Source organism: Cebus imitator, unplaced genomic scaffold (genome assembly GCF_001604975.1).
Source record: "Cebus imitator isolate Cc_AM_T3 unplaced genomic scaffold, Cebus_imitator-1.0 Scaffold110, whole genome shotgun sequence".
Classification (NCBI taxonomy): domain Eukaryota; kingdom Metazoa; phylum Chordata; class Mammalia; order Primates; family Cebidae; genus Cebus; species Cebus imitator.
Window position 1 is genome coordinate 733926 of NW_016107425.1, and position 9634 is coordinate 743559.

Sequence of the window (9634 nt, forward strand, 5' to 3'; positions counted from 1 at the left end):
TTAGCCCGGCCCTGTCCGCCTCCCTGGGAAACGCGGCTTCGAAGAGCTCAAAGGAGCAGGAGAGGAAACAAGCGCTAAGATACCAGATCGCTTCGAGGGTGCGGGCATGTGCCAGCGCGAGTGTGTGCCAAGCAGCTAGGCTTCAACTTGCATCCAGGAAAGGGCTCCCTCGAGGCCCACCCTTCTCTAGGACTCGACCCCTGGACGGAAGCGTGGGAAGGAGCAGATCTGCCAGATCTCGGATGAAACCACTAAGCTCTCTCCCCTTCTCAGCTCCCAGAATAGCCGACCTCATCTTCAGAAGCCAGATCGGGTTGGCCAAACTGTGGTCACCGATCACATTCTAGAGGGGACAACTCGTTGGGGGAAAAGGGGGCGTGCGAGAGCGGGTCGAGCAAGGGACCCATTGTATTTGGGTCGCATGCAGCCCACCGGTCTTCAGTATGATGTTCCCATTCTGCAGGAGCGCCCTGGGCGTGCGAGAAGGTGGGTCTGGAGACATCTCGTCCCGACCCCTGATGGAAGTGCGGAGGGCATCCTTACACAGCCCAGACTCTGAGTCCGTTGGAGTTAGGCTAACCTCTGGCGCCGCATCGGGAGATGGGTCACCCTGTCCGTCCTCTTCCGTCAGTCTTCGTCGCCGTGCGGCTCCCGCGAGGAAGACGGGCAAAGAGGCTGGGCGCGAGCTGGTTCGGGACTCCCCCACGGCTGGCGGGCTGGAGAGTGGAGACCGTGTCCACCAGGAGGCTGGTGAGGGAGAGCAGTAGGCCGAGCTCCGGCGGCCACTCAGCAGTGCGGTCTTGCAAGCCCGGGCCTCGAGGCCTCCATCGCGGTTCACCGCTCCTAATGCCCCAGGGCGGTGAGGACCCCGCGGCGCCCAGTCTGCCTCTTCCTCTTCCCCGCCCGCGCGCTCGTGGGAGGCAATCCTGGGGTCCGCAGCGCCGGGGCAGGATAAGTCCTGTGCCCTGAGCCAGGAGGAGGCAGGCGGCTGACAGTCCTTCCTCCGCAGGAGGTGAGCGGCCAAGGAGGGATGGGGGTCACCCAATCCCCGGCAAGCGCGTCCCTGCCCAGGACAAAGTACGCCCCGCGCCTGGTGAGGAACTTTTTCTTTCCAAAGGTGACAGGAACAAGTTTGTACTGACTTTTCTTCCCGCTTCGGGGGCCTCTCTCGTTTGATTTGTGGAGCCACAAAAACCAGGCTTCCTCGACCGTGCCTTACTTTTTTCAAGTAGTTCCTGGTCTGTCAGGCTTGCGAGAGCCCGCGCCGGCTTGGCAGAGCCCGGAGCGATAAATCACCAGCAGCGCTGGGGCTTTCGGCACCCCTGGCCCGGCCCGGGACTCCTTGGCGTCCAGGGTGGCCTGAGGAGAAGAGGGCGGGACAGCACAGCTTCTTCCCCTCGGGTGGGCTTGACGGGTCGCCTTGAGTGTCCTGCCAAGTTCAGCTTTGAGGGTATAAGCGGCGCGGGTGTTTTTCCCAGGTCCCCTCTTTGCAAAAGTTGTGGCCTGTGGAAAACTTCCCGGTCGCCAGCAGGAACGTCACACGAGAGCCCCGGTCGCTCGTCAGGCGGGCGGCCCTGGAGCGTGCGCGTCACCCAACGCCGCGCTGGGCGGCCGCCCGGCCCCGCCCCGGGTCACAGCCCTGCCCCAGTCCCACAGCGGCGCGCGGGGGGACACGCGGCAGGCCGGGCGCGATCGGTCCCACGCCTCACTGGAGAACTCGCTTGAGTCTGCTGTGTGCGCCGACGGGTGCGTGTGCGGCGAGGGTGCAGGGTGTACAAATACAGGGAGAGTTACACTCCTTCCCGTCCCAAAGTCCCGCGCCTGGAAGCCGAAGGCAGATTTTTCTAGAGATAACAAGGACACTTTGTCACTTTGGGCGCTGCCTTGGTGCAAATCTTTAAATTGCAAGTGTGTGTGTTTCGGGGGGGGCGGGAAGAGTGTCTCGAGCAACCCAAGCGCGGGTCTCCAGGCGGCAAGGCCCCCTTTGATCAGGAAAATCCAATTATTTGTGTATATACATTTCCCACATAGTGATTACTTCATTAATTGTCCCGCCTTTATCTCCTCCCTGCCCATCCCCCCTAATAATCAGTTCTTTTATCCAGACCAACAAACACACCATAGGAGCTTTGTGGATTCAAAGGATTTGCTTTCGCTTCTGAAAGAGCCGCTATTCTTTGATGATTGGGTAGCGGCAAACTTCAAAGCCATAAATCTTCCCTCTGACTGGCTGGCGGCCCAGCAAAGTCCTTATCAAATTCTTGGAGGTGATCCTGAAGCGCTCAGACCGAGCGCGGGGCGAGCGAGCGGGGCACTGCGAGGGGCGAGGGCGGGGAGGGCCCCAGCGCGCAGAGCGGGCTCTGGGGAGGCAGGCTGGGCGGCCGTTCGTCCTCGCCTTCGGGTGTCCATGCCTCCGCGGCGGCGCCTAGCTCCACAGCCAGCGGCCTGGAAGTTGTAGCCATGGCCGCGGTGGCCGTCCTCCGGAACGACTCGCTGCAGGCCTTTCTCCAGGTTAGGGCTGGGCCCGGAGGGGGCGGGAGAAAGGTGGAAAGGGCCCTGTCCGGTTCTCCCCCGGTACTCCGTGCAGCTTGAATCTCAAAGGGAACCCCGCCGGTGGGTGCAGCTGGAGCCAGGCCTAGGGGTGCCCACGCCAACTTCACACCTAATCTGGTGTCAAGAGTGTGGCCTTTGCAGGAGGGACGCATGGATCCGGGATTGTTAGGAGGTGCCTAGCTGGCTGAGAACACTACTGGAGCTCACCCTGCTGGGCCCTCCTGCTGATTTCATCCTGGGGCGGGCGGGGGAGGAGCGCGAGGACAGGACAGCTTAAAAGATGGGAGGGAGGGCGGCTGGGCGGCCGGGTTGTGGGTGTTTCCCGACTCTAACTGACCGCGTAGCCTGGAGTGGCCTGTCGGATGCCTCCCCCTCCCACTTTGCGCCTGCTTCCTCTAAGGCTGGATGGCGTCTCAGTGCACCAAGTAGTTTAGCAAGAAGCGCTCGCGTGCCCCACGTTCAAGTAGCGCAGGCTCCAAAAGTTTCCTGCGGCCGGTGGGTGCGTGCGTGGGGTGCGGTGGCGGGGAGGGACGGCCGCGGCGGAGGAGGGATAGTAGTATAATAGCGGGCGGGCAGGCTGGGAGTCGGCGCTTGGAGCTAACCTTTTGTCTCTTCTCTGCCCTCCCTCTCTGCGTATGCAGGACCGCACCCCCAGCGCCTCCCCGGACCTGGGCAAGCACTCGCCCCTGGCACTGCTGGCCGCCACCTGTAGTCGCATCGGCCAGCCGGGTGCGGCGGCGCCCCCGGACTTCCTGCAAGTGCCCTACGACTCCGCGCTGGGCTCCCCCTCCCGGCTCTTCCACCCGTGGACCGCGGACATGCCGGCGCACTCGCCGGGCGCGCTACCGCCCCCGCACCCCAGCCTGGGGCTGACGCCGCAGAAGACGCACCTGCAGCCGTCCTTCGGGGCTGCGCATGAGCTTCCGCTCACACCCCCCGCCGACCCCTCCTACCCCTACGAGTTCTCGCCGGTCAAGATGCTGCCCTCGAGCATGGCGGCTCTGCCAGCGAGCTGCGCGCCCGCCTACGTGCCCTACGCGGCGCAGGCCGCGCTGCCGCCTGGCTACTCCAACCTGCTGCCCCCGCCGCCGCCGCCGCCCCCGCCGCCCACCTGCCGCCAGTTGTCACCCAATCCGGCCCCCGACGACCTCCCGTGGTGGAGTATCCCGCAGGCAGGCGCCGGGCCCGGGGCCTCCGGAGTTCCAGGAAGCGGCCTCTCCGGCACCTGTGCCGGGGCCCCCCACGCGCCCCGTTTCCCCACCTCTGCGGCCGCTGCTGCTGCGGCCGCCGCCGCCCTGCAAAGAGGCCTGGTGTTAGGCCCGTCGGACTTTGCGCAGTACCAGAGCCAGATCGCCGCGCTGCTGCAGACCAAGGCCCCCCTGGCGGCCACGGCCAGGAGGTGCCGCCGCTGCCGCTGCCCCAACTGCCAGGCGGCGGGCGGCGCCCCTGAGGCGGAGCCGGGCAAGAAGAAGCAGCACGTATGCCACGTGCCAGGCTGCGGCAAGGTGTACGGGAAGACGTCGCACCTGAAGGCGCACCTGCGCTGGCACACGGGCGAGCGGCCCTTCGTGTGCAACTGGCTCTTCTGCGGGAAGAGCTTCACGCGCTCGGACGAGCTGCAGCGGCACCTGCGGACTCACACGGGCGAGAAGCGCTTCGCCTGCCCCGAGTGCGGCAAACGATTCATGCGCAGCGACCATCTAGCCAAGCACGTCAAAACTCACCAGAATAAGAAGCTCAAAGTTGCTGAGGCCGGGGTTAAGCGGGAGGACCCGCGGGACCTGTGAACCCTCCCAGAGGTGGACTCCCTTCCCAGTACCTCTGCGGGAGATCTGGGAACCTGTGGGCAGCTGGCGGAGGGGAGACTCACCAGACGGACTCTCACCGTTGCTTGCCGCGCAGAATGGAGCCAGGCCCTCAGCTTCCCCTGCCCTCAGACACAGGGACCCAGTTCCCAGGAGCCGGGAAGTAGGGTTGGGACTTGGGGCATTTGGGTTATGATTGGGAGCTCTGCCCTACGCCAGGGCGGTTCCAAACTCTAAACCGTTCCCACCGTCTAGGAGACCTACAGTTTTGGGGGACCACCCTGGGCTGGCCTTGTATATAGGAAACGCTGCTGAATTGAAGCGGAAGGAACTTGGGAGATTGGAAATAGTGCTCGGGTTTTCGCTAGCACCGGTTTGAGCTTTGGACAGGTTATTTAATAGCTTTGTTAAAAATAATTATAATAATTATAACAATAAAAATGTTACTTTTGTCTTCAGCTCCATGCAGAGCGACAGCATGATATGTCTCTGTAAAGTGATCAGCAGTTGCAGCGTGAAAATAAATATGTTAACTCAGGGGTCACTACGGGAAGACCCCACTGAGCTGGTCTCATTTGATCTTTTCTTCTGGGAGGCTGTACTCAGCGGTCGGGTTTCACCGGGAATTTGATGGTTCCTATAGTCTGCCTTTGTCGGAGGCTTCTTTGGTTCGGAAGGGTCTGAGCAAATGTGTTGGGTGCAGGAATGGAAGAAGGCAGGCAATTCCGTTTTGTGGCAAAGAGGAAGGGCAAGATTTTTCCAATCACAGCTTGAGTTTCTCATGCGGCCTTAGGACTTCACCCGAGACTGTTTCTCTTCCAAGTTTGTTTTTACCTGGCGAATTCCCTGTGGCTTTCCATTTGTTGGTACTCTCGGGACAGGTCACAGCCGGCTATGGTGGTGTGAAGAGAGGTATTAAAGGCGCAAGGATCTGTTCACAGGTGAGACTTAGTGGAGAGGTATGGAGAAACTGGGGACCCTTGTTCAGGTTGGTCTTTGCCTGGGAAAGAACCAAGGAGATAGCTTCCCAGGCGTCACTCCTGTATTTCAGTTCCATCAAGATACCCAGTGTTGTCTTGCTTGTTTTCTTCTTAATCTTGCTGTGGAAATCTTAACAAGTCTTACTTCACAGTAACCACCAGGGATTTCTAGTTAGGCCAGGACGTTTAGTTCCATTTTGTATCTTTGAATTTTATTATGTTTTTAATCACTGAAGTAGTCCAAGATTTTTCTCAGGGAAGAGCCAGGAATACTCATAGTTTGGAAATGTGGAAATAGGGTATTTTTTGTCTAGGTACCTCGCCTTTCTCTAAAAGTTGAAGCTTTGAAGTTTACAAATATTTCATCGTGTCTAAACTAACTCCTTGATGTTTTCTAATATTTGAGTTTTTAAACCTGTAACTGAACCTTTAATCAGCAGTTAAGTCTTCTGATTTAAGATTAGCAAAGCACAGAAAATGTTCTAAATTTTATTAACATGTTAAGCTAGAATCATTAATGCCAAATTTTAATAGAGCCGAATAATTTTTTCATTAAAGAAGTTGTACAAATTGATAGGATTTCGCAGTTTACAAACTGCTTTTACCTTGCCTTTTATTTGAAGTCAGACTGAAGGATCGGTTTTTAAAAGCTTTGAGGATTGTTCTTGAATCTTATATTAAGTAAAACACAAACATCAACATAATTGAGATAAGAATTTTATACTCCTAAGAGATAGTATTTTTATTCTGGAACGTGGGACAAGGTAGTAAATGAATATTAGATTCATGGTGGCAATATGCCTTAGAATAAGAGATATTGGAACTATTTAATGACAAATTAAAATGTGAGTCTTCATGGTTCTTTACCCAGAAAGAGAAGTTTGGGTTAAATTTTCAAGGGTGTGGCAGTTTTCCAAGCAATAGTGATAAAGTTGCTAGGCAGTAACATTAATATACACCTAAATATGTAATCTTAATCAAAATACTACACATTTTGATGTATAAATCAATGAAAAAAGTTATAGAAACTCACCTTTCCATGAAAAGTTACAGAAATTCACATCTGAACCATGCCCTGGGATCGACTATAGATCCAGAAAAGGATTTTTGGAAACTGGTGGGAAAGAGGAATCCTTGTTAGAGAATGAAAAGACCAAAGGCTCTGGACTCAAAATTTGAAATGATTCTTTCATCTGAAAGAATGATCTTAGTAGAGAAAGAAAAATGGCAATTTCAAAATGAGTCTACTAGCTATAATTGACAGATCCAATCATTTATTTAGAGATATTAAGGTAAAGTTTCTTATAACTTTTTGGTTGTTAAGAAAAAAAGTAGATAAAACATATGGAATTTAATATCTAAACAAATGAGATATTGGAAATAGATAACTTTGTAGTTATTAAGAGAAAAACTAGATTAAACTATGTGGAATTTACTAAAATATATCTACTAAATTTACTAAAAATATATACATATAATTTTTTAAAACAGAACAAAGTCATATGACAGAATAACTTACGGTTTTACTTAATTGCACCTGCAAATTAAAAAAGTATAGTGTTTAACTTGGCTACAATTGAAAAGCTTGCTCATTGTACCACTGCAAATCTGATAGAATTTGCAATATTTCAAAAGCAGGCAACATTTAAAAAGTAAGTTTAATCCACCAGCTTCATTCAAGGTTTCACTTAAAGATCCCAGCACACAATTCAATTAAGTTTAAATAACTAATTGAAGAAAATATGTTAATGATTGTCTCAAATGTCAGTAGACATTATAAATTTTAAAGCAACTGTTTTGTTAGCATGCAAATATAACAAAGTTTTATTTACATATTATTTATTTTTATTTTTTTCTTGAGACAGAGTCTCACTCTTTCACCAGGCTGGAGTGACATGGCACAATCTTGGCTCACTGCAACCTCTGACTCCCTGGTTCAAGTGATTCTCCTGCCTCAGCCTCCCGAGTAGCTGGGATTATAGGCACGCACCTCAACTCCCAGCTAACTTTTGTATTTTTAGTAGAGACAGGTTTCACCATGTTGGCCAGGATAGTCTCGATCTCCTGACCTCGTGGTCCACCTGCCTTGGCCTCCAAAGTGCTGGAATTACAGGCATGAGCCACTGTGCCCGGCCTGAATGTTATATTTTTTAAAATACTAAAATCCATGTGATATTATTTTAATTTTAACAGTTTTTGAACCATTTCGAGAACTTTGAAACATGGAGAAATTGCATTATCAGTAAATTAATTAATTTAGAATTGTGTCTTTCTGAACTTATTAACACTGTAGTTTTCTGCTTTTCTCAAGATAAAATTGTGCAAATATACTCTTCACTGATCACTATTTTTAAGTAGTACTGGTAATGAATGAAAGTAAATTATGTTAAAGAAAATACAACTGTAGTCTCCCATGTTATTTTCTAGTTTCAACTAGTGTTTAAATCTTCTGACTATATTGTATATTCTTTTAAACTAGTTTACTGTAGTCAAACAAAATATGCCGATTAAAAAATTAATCTTGCCAAGCATGCCTCTTGCAGAAACCTATTGGAAACAGTAACATTTGTAGAAAAGTCAGTTTTTTACCCCAAGTTGTACTACTTTTTATTCTAATATTGTGGGGTTTTAAGTAATTAGTTTAAAGTAACTTCTTGGCCGGGCGCGGTGGCTCAAGCCTGTAATCCCAGCACTTTGGGAGGCCGAGGTGGGTGGATCACGAGGTCAAGAAATCGAGACCATCCTGGTCAACACGGTGAAACCCCGTCTCTACTAAAAATACAAAACATTAGCTGGGCATGGTGGCGCGTGCCTGTAATCCCAGCTACTCAGGAGGCTGAGGCAGGAGAATTGCCTGAACCCAGGAGGCGGAGGTTGCGGTGAGCCGAGATCGCGCCATTGCACTCCAGTCTGGGTAACAAGAGCGAAACTCCGTCTCAAAAAAAAAAAAAAAAAAGTAACTTCTTCAGTGTTTTCTATTTATTTCATTTCTGCTGTGACCATTTCACAGAATATTGTTATAGCTATGACTTCAAATTCACATAAACATCTAGTAAGTTGTTCAAGGCTCTAAAATTGCAAGCCACTTTTACTTGCATTAGCTCATCATATTAAATAATGACTGGTCAAGGTAAGTTGACCATTGTCACTGGGAAATGGTCTGTGTTATAGAATCAGATTCAAACCTTAAGCTTTGTGTTACAGTAAGTATAATTACAGTTTGCTAATGTCCCAAATTGAGGGCCACTCAAAACAAGTGATATTAATTTTCTATTAAATATCATGACCTTCTTCTGGTTTGCATGACAGAGGGAACTTTAAAAGAGTATGAGAGCCAGGACAGTTTTGAAATGTTATGTGCCACCATAGTTCAATAGAGTAGGAAAAAATAAGGAAAATATCTAGATAGATGTATGTTGGTAGTGAGATACATGTTTAGATTAATACAACAAAATTACACATTTTATTATTGGGCCACTATAATGGTAACCTGATTAGTGTGGCATGCAATCTATTTAATATAGACAGTAAATTTTTTTCTCTGATGTTCAGACTCAACACATTTTTGTATAAAGATCTTGATGTCAGTTGCTCCTTCCTTGATTGTTTTTAAAGAATCTGATATGTTGCCAGAGACAGCAATGTTTCAGATTAATTTATGGACATTGTAGAATAACGTACTTAATGTTCCTTACTGTAATGAACTAGTGGTATTTGTTCAACAAAGATGTAATCAAACAGCTGTGGACTGAGAGTTTCATAATTGTTTTACTATTACAACTTCTTAATGCCAGTTGAAGATTTGTCCATGATGATTGATACAGTTTCATGCTGACATTTTGATGACTTCCCTTTCTAGACTTTACATACTTTTCTTTCCGTATCTTTAGAAATTATCTAAAATATAATCCTCCATTGGATATTTGAGACTTAATTCATAATTCAATCCTTGCATATGAACTATAGTAGTATATGCACAACACATAATAAACCACATTAACTAATACATTTTGGTTGTCTACCTAATGCCAACATTTAATTCAGGGTAAATAAATCTAGCTATTGGTTTGATACCACCTGGAAAATCTGCAACTTTCACTTTTTAAAAAGTTGTTTCAGCATTATGAAGATTCATTATGCCTATTATGAAATGGAAGTTCATTTTACAGTAAAACTATTCATCTAATATTTTCATTACTTATCAAAATTCTGACATCAACATACACTAAAATTTTCTAAAGTCTAAGGCAGTGTCTTGATGTCATCTGATTTTTTAATATATAGTTAAACCGTTCA

At 49.3% G+C, this 9634-nt stretch overlaps 1 protein-coding gene across 1 annotated transcript; it reads left to right on the forward strand.

The window, feature by feature from the left end:
- Positions 1–2290: 2290 nt before the first annotated feature.
- Positions 2291–4922, forward strand: SP5 (Sp5 transcription factor). The gene is made up of 2 exons (XM_017538160.2): positions 2291–2511; positions 3195–4922. The coding sequence occupies exons 1-2, from the start codon at positions 2461–2463 to the stop codon at positions 4338–4340; spliced, it is 1197 nt and encodes a 398-aa protein (XP_017393649.1). The 5' UTR covers positions 2291–2460; the 3' UTR covers positions 4341–4922.
- Positions 4923–9634: the final 4712 nt, after the last annotated feature.